We start from the raw sequence: 24,432 nt of genomic DNA on the forward strand, positions 1-24,432 counted from the left end.
AAATTTCTATAATGATGAAGAAAATAAAAAGAAAAAACTGTAAGTAGAGAGAGCACTGCAAATACAGTTAGTAAGGTTATGGCATTTGCTGTCAACAAACTCCGTATATCGCTATATGATAACGTAAGGAAGATAAAAAGGAGGGTTTTTTTTTAGGAAGTGAGACAGGATTTTATCAGATATGAGAAATGCATTCTTGTCATTTTGCAGCTCTCCATCCCTCCCACGCTCAACTGGACAGACAGACTCACATTGCGTGGCAGCGGCCAGCCGAGAAGCGAGTCTGCTGGCTGCTACAGGTGGGAGGGAAGCAGTGAACAGCTGTCAAGTCACCTGCTGTTACCACATACTCGCGTGAAGCTTCATGGCCACCTGTGTATTCTTTACGTTTTAATAGGTGCTAATTATTACTGTGAACCATACAATGTGCTGGAATTGATTGTGAGATGTGTAGGTACAGTGCAAGAGGTAAGATTACTGCCATACGTCACTAACACATTTAAAGGTAGAGATGTTTGATTTTATCGTCATCGTAAAATTTAATATGATTTAATACTCTGTTCTTTATAGCTAGGAGTGTAATTTAAATGACTCTTCCTTTGTTCTGTATGTTTGTTTCTGCTTGGATACAAAACTGGTTGCTGAAAGCATATCTGTTACAAATTTCTTGTTATGCAGGATTGCTGTGCTCAGAACTACACTTAAATGCTTCTTTCATTACCTCTTATGTAATGGTTTGCTGGTGTTCCTTAGAACCATTCCATAAGTGTTGGATAGAAGCTTTATTGTTTTTATGTGAGTTTGTTAGTTTACAGTGAATTTTAATGGGATCATAGCTAAAGCACAGAAAATGGAAAGATTCTTCTTTCTCCCATCACAATGGGGTTTGACATGCAATGACTTCTCCACTCATTGCTGAAAATTATCTTTATTGCAGATTCTGGTTGTCCATGGAAGTATTTATCTACTCTTATTTCTCAGATGTTGAATTCTCTCCTATCAGTTACTGACTGACTTAAATGGTGAGTTATCTTTTATTTTTTGTGATTATTTTATCTGTGTTCAAATACCTTGCGTTAAGATATAGATTTTTGTGATTTCATTTCCTCGCTTTCATGAAATGGAATTACCACCACCTTTGAAGTGAAAAAAGGTAAAGTAATGTGAGATTCACCTCTCCTGAGTTTCATTCTGATGAGCTTTAATTGTGTACTAATAGTTGGTGTAGAAATAACCAAAACTACCATTGCTCAAACTTTATTTTTAAAAAATCTGGCCAAGAAATACCAGAGTGCATTGTGTGGAATGAAGAAAGTAGGTAGCCTACATGTGTATTCATCAGTAATGTTTTGCGTGGAAGACTAATAGCACCTCAATAACTGTTATAGAAGACAGTTCAACAGAAAATGTAGTATGCATCACATTAATTGACAAATCACTAACGATAATCTTATCAGCAATGATTCATTGCAACAATGCCCGATTATGGTAGTGTGCTAGGATAGTGATACCCAAGATGTCAGGCAGGCCTCCTTACATGGTTGTCTTTCAAAAACATGATGCATTAGGTTCTCACAAAACATGGCTTACCAGATAAAACTAAAACTGATACACTTCTATGAAGCTTATCAGTATTACTTGGCAATGATTACTAGAAGCAATTTGGTTTGTTGGAACATGAACTGGGGCTAGAATATCAATATCATGTCTTTTTTTTTATGTATTTTAGTAAAAAAGATTGATTGCTTTTGCTGTATATGCTATATGAGTAACAACACTATTTATTAAAGTAGAGGCTCGGTGATTTGCATGAATTATTCATGAATATTTATTCAGTATGACATTCATAAGTATATTTATAGTTGCTTTGAAATCATAAAAAATTATCATTCAAATTGTGTATTTTGTCATTATCTCTCTCTCTCTCTCTCTCTCTCTCTCTCTCTCTCTCTCTCTCTCTCTCTCTCTCTCTCTCTCTCTCTCTCTCTCTCTCTCTCTCTCTCTCTCTCTCTCTCTCTCTCTCTCTAGTATTATGCTGGGTTAGTGCCCCAGCATAATGCTGTGATGAAAAACAATGGCCATACAGGGGGAGGTTTTTTTCTGTTACAGCATTATGCCAAGTATCAATCGTTAGCATGATGGTCATTGCCTCCCAAAACACACCACAATACTGCCTCGGTGCCTGCATGGCTGTTGTGGTGAGAGGAAGTATTGCGCTAATATTCTCTCATTTGCGTCATCTTTCTTCAGTGTTTCCCTTGGTATCTGGGCTATACCTTGGTGACTATGGGTAAAAGGAAGTCATTAACATTTGTAACAATAGCTCAGAACATAAGGCTTCACAAAACTGGTCCCCATACAAGAGAAATACTGGCGATTGTTGATGTGAGTGAGCAATCTGTGAGAAACTGGGTGAAGCTTTTCAAGGACAACAGTGGAACATCAAGTTACTGTCTCCTAAACCTTTGCTTGGCTCCTCAAAGAAGACATCTGTACATACTTTAATTGTGCCCGAAAGGTAGCTAGAGAGTACACCTACTGTGACTGCCAGAGAATTGAATGAATAAATCCACATCTGCTTTCTGACACAGGCCATGCCAAGGTTTAGTAGATGGTAATTCGACACCATCATCATCCTTGAAAAGCTTCACCCAGTGTCTCACAGATCACTCACTCACACCAACATTCCCCAGTATTTCTCATGTCTGGAGACCAGCTTTGTGAAGTCGTACGATTTGAGGAATAATTACAGACGTTAACGACTTCCTTTTACCCATAGTCAACAATGTATGGCCCTGAAACCAAGGGATGCACAAACAAAATAGTCCAGTAAATCTAGGGTTCAACCTAAAACAAATTGCAATAGATTGTTTCTCACTTCTGAGTGACTTGACTAGTCCTCAGGTACATCATACTAAAAATCCCCATGAATCCATGTGGTGGAAAGGGGTCAACGGCGGCCATTTTGGAATTTTCTTAAAAGTCATATATCTGGTAAAATAATAGTTTTATCAGGAAACACAACGCAATAAAAATTGTTCAGAATTGATTGTTTTATAGCAATGGCAGGTTATTTTACAAAGATAAATAAATATATAGGAAAAAATAATAAAATATTAAATTTTGATTGCTGATTTTATTTTCAAAGACATATTCCTCAGAACTAGTGGCATCCATGACAAAATGCATCGAAGTAAAAATTGTAGAACAAACTTTCCTCTTTTGAAATATATATACAAGTTTATGCATATTTTAAAAATTGACAAAGTTATGAGGGAAAATATACAAAAAGCCATCCTTAAAAAAATAATAATAAATACCTCCAGTCAAACCTTAAAATGTATTACATTATAATGTTTCTCAACACTTAGTAATAATTAGTGTCATGCTATGAAAAGGTTTTTTTCCCTTCATTTCAGAAACCAAATTGCACAAAAAAGTTTTTTTTTCATCTTACAAATAATGAAACTTAATTTCTGATGTAGTAATTTATTATTAATGTTGTCTGTTCTCCTAAACCCATATGAAAAAATAATAAACTATTGAAATTGAATAAATGTGCTAATTTTCAAAGACTTTTTCTGCAGAACTAGGGGCATGTATGACAAAACGCATCAAAATATAAGTTGCAGAACAAGCTTTCCTCTTTTGAAATATTCAAGTTTATCCATATTTTGAACATTAACAAAGATATGAGATACAATAGACAGAAAGCCACCAATAAATAATAAAAAAACATATATAGTACCTCCAGTTAAACCTTAAAACATATTACAAGAGGTTTCTAAATACTTAGTAATAGATAGTGTCCAGCTATAGAATGTTTTTTGTTTTCCTTTCAATAACCAAATCGTAAAAAGAAACATAACATGTTTTTTTTACAAGTATTATAATTTAATTCCTAATACAGTAATTTCTTATTGATCCACCCATTTGATATTCATGAAACTTTCCTGCAGGGTATACTTACACAATTAATATTCAGGGTATTCATCATCCTCATCAAGAACAAAATCTGGCACAGGGAGTTTGAACAGGTTAGCCCTTTGCAATGGCCACAGAGAGAGAACACTCAATATTGTGTTTCTTGCAACTGCATCTTTGGGTGTTGCATCCAGATCTACAGTTGCATTTGCTGACTAGCAATAATTTTTCTGGTGCAGGTGGTCGGTCAGTCTTCACAGGCATTAATTGGCCATTTTCAATTAACCATCCCCATTCCTCTGGATTGTGTTCTCTACCTTTATCTTTCCATACTTGAATCTGATACCATACACGCAAACTGTGAAATTTTGATGCTGCTGATGTTGGTGGAAGACTCTTTGCCTCAACTAATCTTGAACTACTTGAAACCTTTTCTCGGAAACGTTTATAACGCAGGATGTCAAGATTTTCTTTCTTATTACCATTGTATAGACATACCAAAGCCTTTTCACCTGCTTCTATGAGTGCTTCTTTCTTGAAATCACCGTTACAAGATATTGCAGCCTGCTCAAGAAAATGTCTGCTTTTATTTTTTCAATGCAGCTCCTTGCCAATGCCATGAACTCTTGAAACTGAATCACACAAGTATGGCATAATAAAAGTATGTTGTTACATACATCAACCAATTGCTTTGCTTTTTATGTACAACTTACTTTTGAAGTAACTATTTTGTCTGCCTTGAAAAGAATGATAATGGGTGTGATACACCAAAAGAACCAATAAATCTGTGTCATCACCTACTAATACATTGTTCTTGCCTGCAGATTCTATGCAGCTTTCACGATCTGGCGGTCTGCATCTTCCTTAGCATGCTCTAGTATGCACCAAGCAACAATTTCTTTCTGTATATTTTCCCTCATAACTTTGTCAATTTTCAAAATATGCATAAACTTGTATATATATTTCAAAAGAGGAAAGTTTGTTCTACAATATTTACTTCGATGCATTTTGTCATGGATGCCACTAGTTCTGAGGAATATGTCTTTGAAAATAAAATCAGCAATCAAAATTTAATATTTTATTATTTTTTCCTATATATTTATTTATCTTTGTAAAATAACCTGCCATTGCTATAAAACAATCAATTCTGAACAATTTTTATTGAGTTGTGTTTCCTGATAAAACTATTATTTTACCAGATATATGACTTTTAAGAAAATTCCAAAATGGCCGCCGTTGACCCCCTTCCACCACATGGATTCATGGGGATTTTTAGTATGATGTACCTGAGGACTAGTCAAGTCACTCAGAAGTGAGAAACAATCTATTGCAATTTGTTTTAGGTTGGGCACAATTTTATGCTAGATTTACTGGACTAAAAGATGGCTTGAATGAGAAAACAATGGTACAACACTTCCTCTGACCATGATAGCCATGCAGGCAGTACTGCAGTGTGTGTTGGGAGATGGTGATGTCATGCTAATGGTTGCAAACCAGCATAATGCTGTGATGGAAAAAGACCCTACCCCTGTATGACTGGCCATTGTTTTTCACCACAGTAATATATATATATATATATATATATATATATATATATATATATATATATATATATATATATATATATATATATATATATATATATATATATATATATATATATATATATATATATATATATATATATATATATATATATATATATATATATATATTAGGGTGTTTCATGACAGAGGGTTGAAAAATAAAACTGTAAGGAAGTTTCATCCTCATTGCTTATCTTGTTCCACTGGCTCAGAAAACAAGTTTGAACAAGTTTCAGCCTGATTGGAAAATATTTAGGGGTCCCGAGAATTTACATTCCGTCAGCCTATCATGCGCTTACCGCTTAGTCTGGTTGTAGGCTTCACAGCGAGAGGTTAGTGTCTCTGTGTGTGTGTTTTCCATAATAATTGTTATATAAATTACACTGATGCATAAGTAATACCTATGCATCAGTGTGTGCTTGGGATTCCAAAAATTCCAGCTGGTACAGGAGCGGAGATAGCACGTGTATGCATTGAATGCATAAGGGAACACCACCTGTCAGATAGAATCAAGGGGTTATCATTTGACACTACATCATCGAACACTGGAATTCATGCAGGTGCCTGCACCAAGATTGAGGACGCTCTTGAGAAACAACTTCTATACCTAGCATGCAGGCATCACATTTATGAAATTGTTCTAGCCAAAGCCTTCCACCTCTCAATGGGCCCCACCACTGGGCCTAATATTGAAATCTTTAAAAGACTCAAGAATCAGTGGAATGAAATCGATAGGTCCCTGACAACTAGCTGCACTATTGCCGAACCTCTTTAGGGTCTCAGGGACAAAACTATTCTTATTGTGAGAAAATCTTTTGCTATCTGTCAGCAGCGGGATGACTATAAAGAGCTTCTTCAGCTGGTCCTTCTCTTTCTTGGGGAAGAGACTACTGTTAATGTGCCTCTCCGGAAGCCAGGAGCATATCACAATGCACGGTGGATGGCAAAGGCTATCTATGCATTGAAGCTATACCTTTTACAAGACCAATTCAAGATGACGGAGTTGGAACTTAAAGGTGTCACAGAAATCTGCCTTTTTGTTGCCCTGGCCTATGCAAAGGCTTGGTGTCGTGCACCAAGAGCAGAGCAGGCTCCAGCTGTTGATCTGGAGTTTTTGCAAGACATGGAAACATTACAAGAAGAAGGAGTGATCATCACTGTTGCCAAGGAAGCACAAGCAGCCATGAAGCGACATTTGTGGTACCTCTCAGAGGCACTGGTTGGCTTGGCATTCTTTGATAAAGAACTTAACCAAGAGGAAAAAAGAAGAATGCAAGATAACCTATTAAAGCCAGCACTGAAGAAAGTAGCAAAGTGTATTGAGGGAAAAAACATCCTTGGCTCATTTAAAGAAAAAACGTTATCTGATTTTGTAACCTCGAGGACGATGGATCTGTTTACCACTCTCAACATTGATGATGCCTTTACTCAAAATCCTCCTGCGTCTTGGGAAAGTGACTCAAAGTACCTTGAAGGTCAAGCCAAGGTCCATGACCTGGCTGTGGTTAATGATTTGGCTGAACGGGGGATAGCTCTTATCAAAAAGTTCAATTCCACATTAACAACAAAAGAAGAAGACAAACAGTTCTTATTGAAAGCAGTCTTTAAGCACAGAAAAGAATTTCCAAAGAAGCAAAAGGCAGAAATAATGAAGTAACTATATGAGACTGCTTTTTATAATTTTTGTACTTTATGTGTGCTCTCTGGCCAATTATTCTTTTGTTAGGGAAAATAAAGCAGCAATTATTTATAAAAAAAAGTTTTTTTCATGAAAACCTTAATTTCTCGGGACCCTTAAATTTTATCATAGGAGGGTAGATTTAGGAGAGGGATGATATTTTGGCAAGAGGAACTCAGGCATGTATGAGGAACAAATATCTGATATTGTCTGATTTTATGAAACACCCTAATGTATATATATATATATATATATATATATATATATATATATATATATATATATATATATGCCTGTGTATGAGAAAATTTTTTGGGCTATTTCCAACTCCTGTTATCTAGATTCAGTATGTAGAGCTGAAGATTCCCCAACTGAAAGCTGATTTCATCAATTTCTCTTGTCTGTCTTGAACTAATGATTGTTTTATTTATTTTATGTATGAAAATAGAACATTGTACTGTAAGACGAGGAAAATCTCCATGAACACAATTGTTTGGTGGTGTGCTGTCTGCAACAATGAAGCCCCTTACATTGGATGATGTGATCAGTGTCACTGGACAGTTCGGGCGCAGCCAGAAAATATACTATTTTGGTCTTTCCCTACTGCAGATCTTCATAGCTCCTCATATGCTGCTTAATGTTTTCACTGGTAGGTACAGTGGAACCCTTCAGTCATGTAGTTGCTATGATGGGAGCAGAAGGTGGTGGGTAAAGACATAGCTTGCTGCCAACACAAAAGACCCTGCCCTCTGCCTTGTCAGTCACTATTTTTTCAGTTCTCTCATATTTTATTTCTACAATTTTTTTTTTTTTATTATTAGTTTTCAACTAAGCATACATTATTATTATTATTATTATTATTATTATTATTATTATTATTATTATTATTACATGTATTATTATTATTATTGTTGTTATTGGAGGAGGAGAAGGTGAAGAGAAACAAAGGTGCAGGGAGGTGAGTTTATTCCCGACTAGTCCCAGACTAGTTGGGAATAGATTCACCTCCCTGCACCTTTGTTTCTCTTCACCTTCTCCTCCAACTTGTCTGAATGTCTGAACATCATTATTATTATTATTATCATTATTATTATTATTATTATTATTATTATTATTATTATTATTATTATTATCATTATTATTATTATTATTATTATTATTATTATTATTATTATTATGATGATGATGATGATGTTGATACTACTACTACTAATAATAATAATGTTAATAATATAAATTATAATGATTATTATTATTATTATTATTATTATTGTTATTATTATTATTATTATTATTATTATTATTATTATTATTATTATTTATATTATTATTATTATTATTATTTATTATTTTGATACCATTATTATAATTAGGTGGTAGTAGTAGGGTATAAGTATTCTTTTATTCATTTTATTGACTTGACCTGTATTTTATTTTATTCATATATTTTGTTTATTTTGTTTATTAGCTTATGCCAATTGTTTAAGCTTTTATATTCAGATCATTCTATGTTGATTTCAAAGACATTAGAGTTAAACCATATATATATTTTTTAATAACCTCTTGGCAACTAAGGATTTTTCATCATTTTTTATTTTTTATTTATTACCAAAATTTCATACAATTGCTGTGTAATCCTATACATTATTTCTAACTCATCTTTTACTTGTACCTCACTTAGACATTGCATTATTTCTAGAGCTGGAAATCTTAACATTAGAAGAGATTACAATAAATGGAAATAACAATATATACTGGGAGAGAGAGAGAGTAGAGAGGACATAGTGAATGAATGGACTAGAAAAAAGAAATAGAAATTATTTGCTGTTGCACAAATAAAATTTTAGAGAAAAGTAATGGGAGATATTTGAATGATACAAAAATGTATCTTGAATATACAAGAGGAAGACTTGATAGAGGCAAACAATGTACCTCAACAAAAGGAACAACCGAACAAATACATACTATGTATATGAATAAACAGAGAGTACTGCACCACTGAAAGTCATGTCTTGCTCACTACAGCTTGCTAAATGCACACACACACCACCACCAGCAACATTATTCTTATATGTTATTTGTTCTGACATAGGAGCAGTATGTATTGTTATGTCACACATGAAATTGATTTATTTCAACCATGCCATACGCCTGCACCATTTTGTGTAATTTAAGTTTCGAGCACGCATTGATTATGTAAGTATTTTATGGAATCTTATTTCAAGTTATTTGTCTTGTCACTATTTAATGATTTTCTTTTGTATCAACATATCTTTAATGACATGATGTCCCTTATAATTCCTGTAAGAAAATTGTCATTCATAAGAGTCTATTTGTTACTGTCCATGCACTTCCCCTTTACACTTTCCATATATATGTGTGTGTGTGTGTGTGTGTGTGTGTGTGTGTGTGTGTGTGTGTGTGTGTGTGTGTGTGTGTGTGTGTGTGTGTGTGTGTGTGTGTGTGTGTGTGTGTGTGTGTGTGTGTGTGTGTGTGTTTGCATGTATATAATGATGTACCTGAAGAATCTCTCAGTGGGTGTGTTGCATTTTGAGATTTGTCAGGTTAGTGTTTGTTTTAGAGAATATATATATATATATATATATATATATATATATATATATATATATATATATATATATATATATATATATATATATATTTTTTTTTTTTTTTTTTTTTTTTTTTAGGTATATATGATTTTCAAAATTAACAAAAATTTTATGTAAATAATTGCTTTGTTGCATGTATGCCAGTTGGACTCTCAAGCTGTCATTGCCTTATTATCTGACTTCAGTGGCAGTGATAGCATAGTAGGTAGCATGAGCCTTGATAGGGTAGTATATTTTAATGCATCAGAAATTGATTAATGAGCCTGTGCATGATGGATGCTTCGTGTTGTTGTGCTAATAACATATTTGTTGAATGGCAATATAGTATTCAGTGTAATTCTTTGTGTATGTAATTTCACCATATATTAATGTTTTAACATGTATTTTACTTTAAAATGTTATTTTGTTTGGCATTTTTATTCCAGCTTAGCTGCTTCTTATTCATGCTGAGCTTGATAAAAAGCTGCAGGTAAAGGGGTAATTTTAAGAGATCTAAATTGCATGGATTTGATTGATAAATATGCCTATTAACCTATTTCTTAAATGTTTTCTTTTTCAATTCATTTTTAATAATGCTTCTTGTTAGAGAGTGATACAGCAGCAAACATTTGAGCTTCTTAAACATGTATCTACTGAAGGCCTTGAAAAGTTAAGTTTACACCAATAATCAATGTTGCTGATACATGCATCATGTCAAGTTTAAGGTGCCTATATCATTACACTGATCTTTTTTTTTTTTTTTTTTTTTTTTTTTTTTTTTTTTAATAATATCCTTGCATACAGTAGATCACAAACTATTGAGCCAAGAAAAGTTCAGATATATTTGCTGCATCAGTTTCTCTTACATAGCAAGTCTCTATTGTCTTATATCCTTTGCATGCTTACTTATCTTATGAGCATGTGAATGTTTTGCTCTCGCAAATTGTACACCTGTAGGAATTCACAACTCCTTGGCTTTCTTTTAGTACAAGAGTTTCTAGGTATTCTACTTTCTTGTATTTATGTTTGTGTTTTATTGTTAAACTATATAAGTGCCCTCTATATAATTACCTTACTCTGATAAACTTTCAAATGTTTAGGATTATTTGCCATTCCTTTCATCTTTAGTCTTCTGTATTGGAGTTTTTATGATGGGCTTTACCCTTTACTTTATTTGCACCACCTGTTGAAGCTCACTTTCAATACAAAATATGTATCTATCTAATACAGAATATAGTAAAACCACCTAGGTGAAAGTTACATGACTATCTTTAAAGATGAGGATGAGGTCATAATTGTGATGGATGTATCCTGTTCTGATAAAAAGTTTTTTTTTTTTTTTTTTTTTTTTTTTTTAGGGGGGGGGAGTGACATTATTTGCAATACATACTTAAAAACTGTAAGTGACATATCTCAGATAAAACCAGAGCTTCTGTCCCATTATGGAACAGGTAATTTTGGATTGTTTCTGCAGGTGTGGAGCCAACATTCCAGTGCTTCCCCAGAGATGAAGGTGCAAAGTCTGGTACCAGTTTCAAAAATCTCTCTCTCTCAATGAGTGCATTGACAATGATGTACATAACTGTAGAATTGTTTATACATCAGAGTACAAATCTTTTGCTACTGAGGTGAGTACACAAGTTGTATTTTTATTGATAAGTGATAAGTTGTTCACATGTGACTAATGTTGATCTGTATAAAAATAGAATCTTTCTTTCAAATTAATGGTAATGACTCATGATGACTTGTACAAGTTATGAAACTTGATCAAATCTCAATAGTGGCATGTATGGATCAGGTAGTGCATTCTGCTGAATGCCAACTGTGGATCCAGAACCTCTCTTCTTTTGTCATAATAGTAAATCTCTCATTTACAGTGGAACCTGATATGCAATGAAAAGTACAAAGTGGCTCTGGTGCAGTCAGTATGGATGTTTGGAGTAATGAGTGGAGCGCTAGTGCTAGGTGGACTAGCAGACATTATAGGCCGCCTGAAGACATTAATGTTGGCACTCCTTGGCACGATAGCTTTTGAGGGATTCAGTGCCTTTGCTCCTACATACTTAATTATGGTAGTTTTTAGGTGAGTGATGCATGTATTCAACTGCTTTTGAGTTTGTTTGGATGGAAATAGTATTACTATTTTGTTTGTAGAGAATGAAGAGGATTTGAACATTTTTGTAAATAAAAAATCTAAAGTTGATTTGTACTGAAGTGATCCTATAAGAGGCTACTAGAGACTGTGTATCCAGCAAGTTACCAGTAGCCCTTGAAGTATTATTATAAAGTATATGTATGACATTTATGACTCTTATTGCAGGTTCCTTGGAGGTGTTTGCTGTTCACTGATCATTGTGGCAGGTTTTGTCCTCTCTCAGGAGCTTGTTGGAATGGACTGGAGAAGTTTCTGTGGCATTGTCTTAGGCATGTCCTTTGCTGTAGGCATTGCTGTTTTTTCTCTTCTGGCATCTGCAGTTTCTGACTGGAGAACTCTCACTCTCATTTGCTCAGTTTGTGGCATTGCATTCCTCAGTTTACCATGGTAAGTTAAGATTACTATAACAACTGCTATCATGTTTGCTTAAAAAATTATGATGTTAGTGTCAGCTCACTTTGCATTAAAAAGTTTAAAGTTAAAGTTCGTTGTTTTTAGTTCTGGTATCCACCACATCTGGTATTCTCCAGAACGTCAACCAAGCAAACCCAACTCACCACTGTGGCGCTCCAACCACACCAGTAACCTCCAAGTAAACAGCTTACAATTATGACCCCAAGCAAGACTCGATTTGCCTACCTTAGCAATACCAGGCCAGCGCGTTATTGCTAGTACATATTGTACAACTGCTAGAGACATACATGTACAACAAGTTTCACTTCAGTTTTACTCTACAATGCAACAATGCCTTTTATTACACATTTAGTAAGGTAATGTTCATCAAACATTTAAGGCCTTCTAGGTTACTGTATCAACTAAATGTTTGTATCATATGAGTAAGAAACCATAGATGATTTCTGAGGAACATTGTTAGATATCTTCTCTTTTTATTGTCTTACAGTTGCATCCCTGAAAGTCCACGATGGCTGGCCTCTGAAGGAAGGAGTGATGAAGCTAAGGCAGTGCTTGAGGCCATTGCAAAGCAGAATCTCACATCAAGTAAATTACCGAAGCAGTGGCATCTTTCATCCATAAACAAAGGCAAGGACAAAAAGCAGCGCAAAGGATTGGGTCTTCTGGTCAGCCACCCATACATTGCCATCATCACACTAATTTTGTTATATACATGGTAAGATAAATCTTTACCTTTATGTAGCTGTATACAGTAACATTAACCCCTAGCCGGCGGCAGTGGACGTTGGCTGTCTCCTAAAATGTGAATCGTCTATATATAGCTTCTGCCGCGTACTGGTGTGCAGCATAAATTTAGTTACACCGCATTTTGTTACGTTTTGACAGCATCTTTATATAGACTCTACCGCAATTTCGCGCCGTGTTTACAAGTTTCTCAAATCAAACTTTAGGCTTTAAAGTGAAATTTCTTTATATGTTTACTAGAATAATGGAGTCACTCACACCCACATTAAAAAATGTGTCCAGGACTTGTGACCTGGATGTGGTTTCCCTCCACCCTCCCAATTTTTTTTGTTTTTGTTTTTTGCTTTTTCAGTTATGTGATGGTTTCCTCTCTTACTAACTCATCATCTAAATCATGCGCTAGAATCAGCTGTAAATCCTCATCAGTGATTCTCCTCCTTGTAGGAAGCATGGTTGTGCCTAAAATTCCCAAATATGTCCAAGAAATAATACTATATTGGTGGAATGACAGGCAGACAGGAGCACTCCATCCTGCCTGAAAGCTGGGAACAGAGTGTGGTATGAGTGTGAGAAGTCACGTACACCAAGGCCACTCTTGACTTGCCAGTTATCATTTTTGTGGCTCGGGGGCACTCACACGTGGCCGTCTATATATAGTCAATGCTTAGAAATACAAGGGATAAATTTTGGAGACGAGTCTATATATAGTCACCCCGCAAATTTTTGATACAATCAGGACCGTCTATATATAGTTCCACCGCCGGCTAAGGGTTAAAGCAACAATTAAGTTATTTCTCAGTTATGTGATTGCAAACCTATATGGAGATTTAGTCATTGACTCGAAAGAAAAAGAATTTTATATGTTTTCAAACAAACAGTAATTAATTAATTATTAATTAAACTAATTGGTTTGAGATTGCCTTTGTTTGAATAGATGGGGTCAGTGTTTATTGTAAATAAGAAAACTGATATCCTTTGCTTTGAATATGCACTACTTTCATTAGAGGAATATTTTACAGGTTTGTCAACGGTGCAAGTTATTATGCCCTCACCATGGCAGCAAGTGACTTGGGGGGAAATATTTATGTCTCAACAGCTCTAAATGGTTTAGTAGAAATCCCTGCTGGATTTGTCACCATGTGTGTCATTGACAGGTGAGAGAATGTTTCAAGGTTACTGAGCCAATTGCTTCTACTTTTTAGTCTTTGATATACTTTTATAATTAGGAAATCCAGAAGCATGTATTTATGCCAGTGTTAGGATTAATGATGCTAGTATTACAGTCTGACGTCTTGCTACCAGATATTGAAACCAATAATGATGCAAATGTCAGATTGGGTAATTTTTCTAGTTCTTTAATCAGTAGGAAGAATATTATGGTACATTGTTTAGTAATGTGAAAATCAACATACTAAAGTGGCATTAGTTACAAACATCATTTACCTGATGGGATATGTACATATGGCTTCTTTGGAAATAAATTTATCTCTTGTTTTCATCAATTTTATAATGGAGATATATGTGTTGATATTATGTAGCAATAGGACAGTTAACCCCTTCCCAGCAGAGGATCTATATATTGACGTTTTAAAAATGGGACTTTTGTCAGATTGTCTATATATAGACACTTGTTCTTGTTTTACCACACTAAGTTGTAGCATGGTCTATATATAGACTTTTCCTTACAAGTAACAAAATTCATAAAATAAATCATTATTTGGCATCTCAAATACCCAAACACTGGCCAAAATGGCATCTCAAGGCCAGTCACCACTTGTGCTTTGTTGATGGTCGATTTGCTACACACATAAGCTAATACTTGAATTTTTTTGCATTTTTTACACTTTTTTTTTTATTATTAACCTATCATGTCAAAGAGAAAGAACTGTTATTTAAAAGAGTTATTTAAAATGTTCTCAGATACAAACTACATAGATGTGAGATCTTTCTTTACCTTAGAGGAGGGAAATAGGACTAGAAATCATGACAGGAAGATTAGAAAGCAAGGCTGCAGGTTAGATATAAGAAAATATTTCTTTAGTCATAGGGTGGTAGACTTCTGGAATGCATTGCCAGAGACGGTTGTAAATAGCACTAGTTTGACAATGTTTAAAAACAGATTAGATAAGCACTTAAATTTATTAGATTTATAATTATGTATAGCACTGCATGATAGTTTTTATAAGAAATTTACTATAGTTAAACAAGACATGATCCCCATGTATGGGGACCACAAATTGTAGAGGATTTCGCTGCAGGACTTAGCCCTGTTAATGGGCCAAATATTTAGAATTAGTATATAATGAATTGTGTACTTGTAAGTGTATCTTTAAGTACTGATGACGAGGTCGCTGTGCGACTGATACAGGATAACCTAGATGGGTCCTGGTGGCCCTTTGTTATCCTATTATTTATGTTACCACACGCCAGTAATGTTGCCTAAAAATGAATGGGTACAAAACAAGTATGTACATGAAAAATACGAAGAAAAGGGGAAATGAATTACATCCAGGTCACAATTCCTGGAAGTGAGTAACTAAAATATTCATACAAATATATTGACATACATTATCACCAATCAAACACAAACAAGACTTAAATATAGAAATATAGATTCAATTGTTTGTTCAGTTTTGCGGCAGAGTCTATATATCTGGAGTACCCAATTGTTGGGAAACTATATATAGACGTATGGATGAAAGTCGGTAGAGTCTATATAAAGATATTGTTTTACTTGATAGTTCACTTATCTGACCTGCTGCCACAAAGAGGTTAAAGCTGATCAGCTGATTATCTTGGGTTGGTCAGTTAACTCAGTTACGTAATGTTATTATCTTACAGACTTGGCCGACGTGTGACATTGTGTGGCTTTATGTTTATTGGAGGTGTGGCTTGCCTCAGTATCCAGCTGTTGCCCTCAAGCCTGCTGTATCTCACCACCTCCCTTGCTCTTTGTGGCAAACTGAGCATATCTGCCAGCTTTACCGCCATCTACATTCACAGGCAAGCAATAAAGTGGCATAATATTTTGTATATGTACATGCATCTACAGTCTTGTATGTGTTTTACAGTAATGAATCCATTTTCGTAATTATTTTCTTTCAACACTGATTTATCATCAGAAGTAATATGGATCTTAAAGAAAATTATTGTACTTAATCTTAACTACTTCTTTTTCTGATTGTGTTTTAGTGGTGAAATATTCCCAACGGTGATTCGGAATTCTGGAATGGGAATTGTGTCTGTGTCATCCAGGATTGGAGGAATGTTGTCACCATTCATTCTGATGCTGGGAGACGTCATGCCTAATCTCCAGTTTACTGTACTTGGTCTCTTGACATTGCTGTCAGGACTATTAAACCTTAAGCTTCCTGAAACCTTGGGTCTAGCAATGCCAGAGACAATCTCAGATGTGCTGGCTTTCAGAAACTCAAGTGTAAGTAGCCGAGTGCATACTGCATCAAATTGTTTATTACATACCTCATTATTTTCAAGATAATCTATATATTGAGTTACTATTTGTTTATATCTAGAAGATTGGCCACTATTTTCTTTATAACATGGTAATCATATGGTTGGCAGTCATTTTAATGCTTAGTTTATATGAAGAAAACAATGACAACCTGTTGTCTCTTGGGCCTCCTATTCACCATGTCTCATCAGCACTCAATGAGTTGCAAGTTTTAGATCCTCCCCATGAAGATCTTCACCTTGTACTATGGATAGGATACATACACAACATCAAGTCTCCATGTTAATCACATTCATCCTATCTTCCCCTCCAGAAAACAGTGAGTCACTCCAAATATAAAAAGTTGGAAATGGAAGAAACAGAAACAGATCAAGGAGTCCAGTCCAGCACCCCCAGCCCAAGAGGCAGAAATAAGCCTGTCCATGATGATGAGCTTCCTCTTATGGAAGGTGGTGACTAATGACCAAAATCAAGTATCTAGTTGTGTTTTGTATATTAATTCATTTTCTTTTCATGCCAATTTGTTTGTTTTCTTTTATAAATGTTTATGATTTTGATGTAGTTGTTGATTCTCAAACATTGCATAATAATTATTATTTTTTTTTTTTATAGAATTTTGTATTTTTTCAATTACGTACACATTGTTCCATTGTTTTAAGAAGTTTCATTTATAACTTTTTGTGAAGCTGTTTTTACAGATTGTTGGTGGTAGAAAGAAAATTACTTATTAATTAGTTTAGGAAAATACTCAATTTTAACTACATACACATAAACCTGAAATAATATATATATATATATATATATATATATATATATATATATATATATATATATATATATATATATATATATATATATATATATATATATATATATATATTAGTGGTCTCAAAAGCCTTAACAGGAGATTTTTTCATATCTGATTAAGTCAAATGTGGTGCAGCAGGGGTAAACCACCACAGCTGTCAGGCTATGATGGGCAGACGAGCAAGTATGCAGTGCAATTTACCCTTGTTCTGTGTGATAGATGAGGACTAATTCTCTAGCACCTAGAGCCCAAAATGTGAGGGATTACTTGTGAATATGATTTTCACTGCATGTGTACGTAGGTGGAATATCTTGGCTATTTTCCTTTGTGGACACCAGCCAAGGATATAAAAGACAAAAAAAATATATTACAACAGTGAAGGTTTTTGTTCTTCAGTAGTCATAAAGGATAATGACAGTGACCACAACTGCTGTAACATCAAAAGTGGATTTCAGTCAGTCATTGTCATCTATGAGGAACTGATATAGTGAATTGCGTTATCACAATTTCCAAAGTGAATTTAGAATGAGACTCCAAAGCTTGAAGTATCACCTATATGAAATAGAACACCATTCAAATGCTGGTCACTCCATAATTTTTTACAAAGAAATTCAGGATGTATTAGAAGGCTTGGAGCTCATCCACTGGCTTTAAAAATGCATCTATGTATTAATCATAATCATTGCCATGGCTTCCCAATGTCTTCCACTTCACTCATATGTTACCAAAGATCTTTTTCTCTCGTTTGTTGTAAGGATTTTTTTTATTTTTTTTTTATTTTTTTCCCTCAAAAATCTATCTGCTTGGAAAAAGTTAACTATAAGCCCTCCCACTGAACACATTTTTGAGTAAAAACAGATTTATGTAAATCTGGTGATGTCAATCATGGCATTTCTGACATATTAGATTTCTGGATTTTTTTTTCTTTAATGTAGAGGCATTTTATGATGTAATATGCACATAAGAAGCATCTGCACGAAAAACTTGAGATTTATATGACTCTGTATCTCACATATTTTTGGTTGCACTTAATGATTATAACATTAAAACAATGAATATGAATGAATGCAGTTGTAATCATGCACATAATATGGCAATAATCAAATGCAGTAAGTATAATAGCACATATTTAGCCATCCCTGCACTGTCTGTTATCTTTGAGATCAGTAATAAAGGAGCGGGTTGCACTGTTGTGAGCAGGAATGCACAGAGAGCTCCACTCATGCAGTTTTCCATATTGTTTTGGGGTTTGAATGGTCAAGGAAAGATGGTGACTAAGTGGTGTATGGTTGTTCTTCATGAGTAATATGGCTGGATTGTTCTTATTTGTATGATTCTGGTTTTGAGCTGGAAAAACTTTTCAACATTTTTGTAAAGAAATGTGAATACTAAAAGATACAAGTTCCATGTCACACAGGAATTGTTATGTGATTGGGGGTGAAGAAATGAGTAATTTTGCAGTGAAGCTTAGATTTGTTTGTTTTATTATTTTTACATTCTACCTAAATTCATGACAAAGTACTTCTTTGAGACATAATATGTGGAAAAATAAACATATTCTATAAATACCAACCTTTAAGAGTTATCCTATATTCATATGTGGAAACTTTTAAATCTACAAACTCATTGCATTCAGTGGAAAGTCTGCTTTCATTTGTTCATACTGAGTCAAGCTGTTCCTGATGTGTCGCTGCAGCTCTAGTGTAATATAGAAAGAACAAGTTTCAGCTCCAAGCAGAGACTAAGGTAATGGAACATTATAGTTAGAAATCAATGCATGCAATGCCAAATAAGCTCAGATTATGATATTAACCCTAAAACGAGTTGCATTACCTTAGATAATCTTTGTGATACTGATGTTTTGCATTAGATGAATTTGTTATCGATAAAGGAAATAAATGAGTGTAGTGGTTGAGCATGTGAGACCCCCTCTTACACACTGCTGATTGGACTATATATAGCTAGTAGAATCTTCTTTGGTGCTTAATGGAAAGGTTTATCTGTACTTGTTAGGATATTTCACTTCTTAGTCAATAAATCATTGGTTTATCAGCCTAAGCTATTTTAAACTATTTTCTATTTGCCTAGTTGATTTTTTCTTACTTGACATACTGAGTCCTAGAAATGAGCTCTTCCTTAATTTTAAAGGATTTGTTTCCATTCCACCAGCCTTCTCCCAAACATGTGGGTGACACCTTACATAAAGTAAGCCATTCAAAATATTTTAAATAATTTACAAACTTAAACTGGAAACATATAAATCTAAACCTTACACATCTCACAGTATGTCTTCCCTGTATGTTAAAATGCACCATTTCACACTTCCCCATGCATTCTTTACACCATCAGAGATGCCTCTATAACTCGGTGTCTCCTTTATCCCATCTCCCAATCATTTTTTTATTTTTCCTTTCACTCTTTCTCATGTATCCTTTGTATATTATGAAACTTCAACATTCATCAAAACCATCCTATTCATCACCATTTGGCACTCAGTCTTTTGAATTACCCATTTATTATTCTGATAAACTGAGTATACTTATTTCCTTGTAATTTATACAATCCCTGTCTTTTCCATGCCCTTATATTATATCTTCCCAGCTTAAATCAGTTTTCAAACTTTAAAATTTCTTAGAAATAGTATCTTTACCTTAACAATTCCAATGTGATTCCTACCGAACCTGGGTACCTTTAAAAACAAATACAAAAAAGAATAAAAGAAAGCATGAATCATGGTACAGAATACTCAATAGTTAATGTACTTTCATAAGCATCATATTATGCATAACCTTCTCCCTCCATTCCTGCACAAATACATTCCAACACAGGGATGCCCAACCTTTCCTGGCAGGACACACTTGATTGTTGGCAATTTTTGGGTTTTTAGGATATTACATGAAAAAAAAAACAAGCACAAGAACACTGAACTTGTTAGCATGTAAGTTTATTTTTTTTAAATTTACAGATAACATAATACTTAATAAAATTTGAAATATACTTAAGTGAATAAAAGAAAATCCCCCTTAATTGGTAAAGGCCTCTTGGAAAGGTCTGGCCACTGGTTGGACATCACTGTTCTGACACCTGGCATTACCAAGATAGCTACTGAATCCATGTTGTATTAAATTCTGATCAATTTTGGCTGGAATTTTTAAAATGCAGCATCAAGCAAGATCAATACAGTGGTTCCCTATTTAGTATATAGGATGCCATGAAAGAAGATGATATGACAAAAAATGATTTTGTGATTTTATCAGTGCCGCTGTAATGGTATGCTTGTCCCCTACCCTAGTGTTTGGTGAAACACATCCATTCCCTTTATCTAAGAAAAGAGTTGCTCAATGGCTCGGTCCATGTCCCAGTTACATGACGACAAAGCTACCAAAGCTTGGTGCTCACCAACACCCATGTCCATCAGGCGACGAACTTTCTTAGAAAATTCACTATTGCCCTTGGGAACTGGAAAGAAGAACAATAGGATAAGACATCCTAATTTAATGAGACCTGATTTAATTTTTCTGTATATGGTAGCTGAGGCAGAAATATTCAAAATATTGTAAGATAAGTGGATGCTAACTATTGTTAGCTTATTCTGAAAAGTTTGAAAAAAATAGCATTACCTCCAGCATGTACATGTGACCAATATTGAGCAGTTTCTAAAAAGAGTGGATGGTTTTCTTTGAACTGTTTCGCAACAACTGCATCTTGGGGATCGTCTGGCTCAGCAGCAGCCAGCAAAGCTTGCAGAGATAGCAACACCGTCCGCAGGGTCATGGCCGCCGCCCTGAAATTTAATACACAGTAGTAAGGTTACTTATCCCTTCAGAAACATTTTAAATGGCCTCAACTCTTCTTTTTCAAGATCACCTAGAGTCAAGTTTCTGCTACCTAGAAGGAAATCACTTGGCTCAATTTCCTTTCATGCTGTAGTGATTGCTCATCTATTAGAAAACAAGTAGAGCCTTATATGAAGTTATCATACTATTTTGTGAAATGGAAGATAATCAAAATTCTCTGATTTTAAGATAAAACCTATAAATACATAAATTGTTCTCACTATTCCAATAATGACACTTACAGATAAAAAAAATCATTAATCTGGGGGCAATAAAAGTTAAAAAGAAAGCCTTAAAACACACTTACCACTGATCTTTAAGGATGTCAAGACAAATGGCGCCTGTGACTGAAGAGATGTTTGGATGCCAGATTTTTGTGACAAATTTTACCTGATAATGAGAGCATAAAAAAAATATTCTTTTCATTATTAAAATATATAGAGAACTTTTTACACAATAAAAATAGACAATCATGCCAAGATTTAGGAATTTACAAGGAAATACACCATCCTTAAATTCATATTCCAAAAGTGTTCAAAACAAACCAAACAGCAGTTTATGTGTAAATAGAAATGTTAGCCTGCTACACGTTCGTACCGGAACATTAGTCTGGCTCTTCAAACCTGACCTCCCTGAAAACTGGTTACTTTATAATTTTTGCTTCTTTAGTTATGATAAAACCAAAAGTTCTTAATTTTTCCAGTAAACATAGTGAAATACGTCTTTCTCCCATGCAACAAGTTACCTTTGGGGGGTTGAAGGGATACGTTTCAGGAACTTTAATTTCGAGTTGGAACGTGGCACCCTCATATGGTGTGTCCGGCGGCCCTGCTATCTCCCCTCTCAGCTCTCGATAGTCATCACCCACAAGCTCCACATTTATGGCACATTTTTGAGCCTGCAAATTGAAATAAAAGTTATGGCAAATACATGACATGTTTAATCCTGGCAGATGTAAAGATGCCAGACATGTCATGAGATTAGTTGGTTACCTAATATTAATAATCTTAGTGGAGCCTTCTAGTTAGTTCTAGTCTTCAACTCTTCGAACTCCTTAGACGGAGCCAGAGGCAATGTTACTTGAGCAAACATATAACTGTATTTGTGAATGTTTTGAAAATCTTCTCAAGGTAGCATAAAAGTTCTTCCTCCTGCATTGAATATTGAGGAGGTGTATATGACAATAGACAAATACCAAATATCATCAGAGTAATTAGAAATATATGTAAAGGTAGAAATAAAGGAAGCAGAGACAGTGGTGACAATTTGTGACAGGCATAAGCTTCATTGCATCTGGCACACCACACACTGCCATAAGTTACAAAGGTAAACAAGAAAACTTACTTCATCACTCTTTATAACCTCTTTGAACTCCCTCTTGATCCTCTGTATCGCAATGTTGGCCATGTCTGAGGTGCTACTGTGCCCCGTCCACAGTGTTGTGGTCCACCCAGCTGACTGGCCTCCTCCCCCCCTCCCTCCCATCTACATTTTTACACAGTCATACATATCAACTTTCCTGCCATTTACATTTTTACATTTGTATTATATTTATTTGTGTATATTGAAATATGTTATACTGACATCTGAAAAAGTGTCATATAAGTCGAACAATACATGATAGATCATACACACGTAGCCTCCTGCTCACAGTTGTTATAAATAGCCACTTGTTCATCTTTATTATACATTTCTAATAAGAGAATGTCCTTTTCTTGATGGTTATAACTCACTTATGTTAGAAATGGTGAAAATTAAGTTAAAGAAAAACTAAATTTTTAAAAGGTATCCTGAATATAAGACGAACTTTTGTCTTTTGCCCACTGCCTACATTTTAATCCATTTAATGTCAGCATGCAGCACGACTCTTTTTATCTATATTCAACATTGCATACTTGAATTATGGAAAAGGAAACATGCTTGGCTGAGTCAGAGGCTTTATGCATTAACTTGATAAAAATTTTCCTATTCTTAAAAAGAACATGTATGTAGGCTATACTGAGAGAGAGAGAGAGAGAGAAGGGTGGGGAGGGATGATGGCGATTGTCCCTTTACTCCAAGAAGAAAAAGATGATAGTGACGTACGGTACGTGATGGGAAATGACGAAGAATGTATAAATGTTCTCACAGAAACATTACTTTGGAGTAATGAAGGTATATGATGTACAGATTGAGTACCCGGCAGTGACTGTTGAAAAGAGATATAAAAGTGACGGTAAGGATGAGGATATGAGTAAATGTAATAATGACAATGCGGTGACTCATCGTCTTGCTCGGGAAGCCTTCCTGTGGACACGAAATAAATATTATGATACCGATGTCATATGGTAGTTATCGTTTTTTTTTTTATTTTTTTATTAAGACCACAAGTCCTTTTCATAATTCAATGTCATCTTATTTTCCATGAATCTATGATGAGAGAGAGAGAGAGAGAGAGAGAGAGAGAGAGAATTGGGGGGAAGGAGTGATTGAGGGGGTAGGGGAAGATGTTTGTCAGGTAATCAGGTTTTGTGTAAGTAGCTTCAATCTATAACGTAGTGATACAATAAATCAAATAGATCCTGATGTGGTATGGCTAAAAATACAGTAGCGTACGTGCGACTGTGTCAGGAAGTGAACTCAGTGAAATGCAGACGCTGTAACTTGTGTGGCTTGATTCTCGAGTGTTAAGGAAACTGGGAGAGGGTGGTGTTGGTTGTGCCATGCAACCTAACAGGACTTGTCATTATGGTTTCTCTACATGCAGTGGGAACAAGATAGGCGTCATTAGTATTATGAGATAAGGGCTGAAAAAACACACACACACACACACACAGTAATGAGCGATTTCTCGTGAATTTATTAGTGATTATAATGTATTTCAGTGGTTTGTAAGATATCAAGAAGAAGGTAACATGTCTGCACTGTCAACGATAAGCCAATCTCAAGTCGATCAATTGAGGAATAGGTACATATGATAACGAACAATGGGTCTTGTTTGGTGAGCGGGTTCAGTGTCTTGGGCACATACGAACAATGTCAGATATTTGGACCAGTGGGTCATCGCCTCGGGTACAAAACGAATAACGCCAGTAGTTGTAATTCTAAGTCAGTGGGGTCAGTGCTTAGTGTGAGCGGGGGAATGATGATGACCTAAGGCGTGATGTATCAGTAAGCTAACAAAGCATGGTTAAGTAATTGTTGATTGTTATCTTTAAGCCTTCAATTCATGTTTGGTGTTTAGT

General features: G+C 34.9%; 2 protein-coding genes across 2 annotated transcripts; one reads left to right on the forward strand and one right to left on the reverse strand.

The window, feature by feature from the left end:
• The first annotated feature begins 164 nt into the window (after positions 1–164).
• On the forward strand, positions 165–19,436 carry LOC123515931 (solute carrier family 22 member 15-like). The gene is given in 12 exon segments (XM_045274857.1): positions 165–468; positions 938–1,022; positions 7,637–7,837; positions 11,254–11,303; positions 11,306–11,407; positions 11,657–11,862; positions 12,100–12,321; positions 12,836–13,063; positions 14,112–14,246; positions 15,934–16,095; positions 16,285–16,528; positions 16,878–19,436. Coding segments are annotated over 10 exon segments (1,629 nt in total). The 5' UTR covers positions 165–468; positions 938–1,022; positions 7,637–7,704; the 3' UTR covers positions 17,025–19,436.
• Positions 18,840–22,705, reverse strand: LOC123515933 (ubiquitin-conjugating enzyme E2 K-like). The gene is made up of 5 exons (XM_045274862.1): positions 22,553–22,705; positions 21,954–22,106; positions 21,516–21,598; positions 20,993–21,156; positions 18,840–20,831 (listed from the first exon to the last, which is right to left on the reverse strand). The coding sequence occupies exons 1-5, from the start codon at positions 22,691–22,693 to the stop codon at positions 20,695–20,697; spliced, it is 678 nt and encodes a 225-aa protein (XP_045130797.1). The 5' UTR covers positions 22,694–22,705; the 3' UTR covers positions 18,840–20,694.
• Positions 22,706–24,432: the final 1,727 nt, after the last annotated feature.

The sequence above is a fragment of the Portunus trituberculatus genome, chromosome 40 (assembly GCF_017591435.1).
Source record: "Portunus trituberculatus isolate SZX2019 chromosome 40, ASM1759143v1, whole genome shotgun sequence".
Classification (NCBI taxonomy): domain Eukaryota; kingdom Metazoa; phylum Arthropoda; class Malacostraca; order Decapoda; family Portunidae; genus Portunus; species Portunus trituberculatus.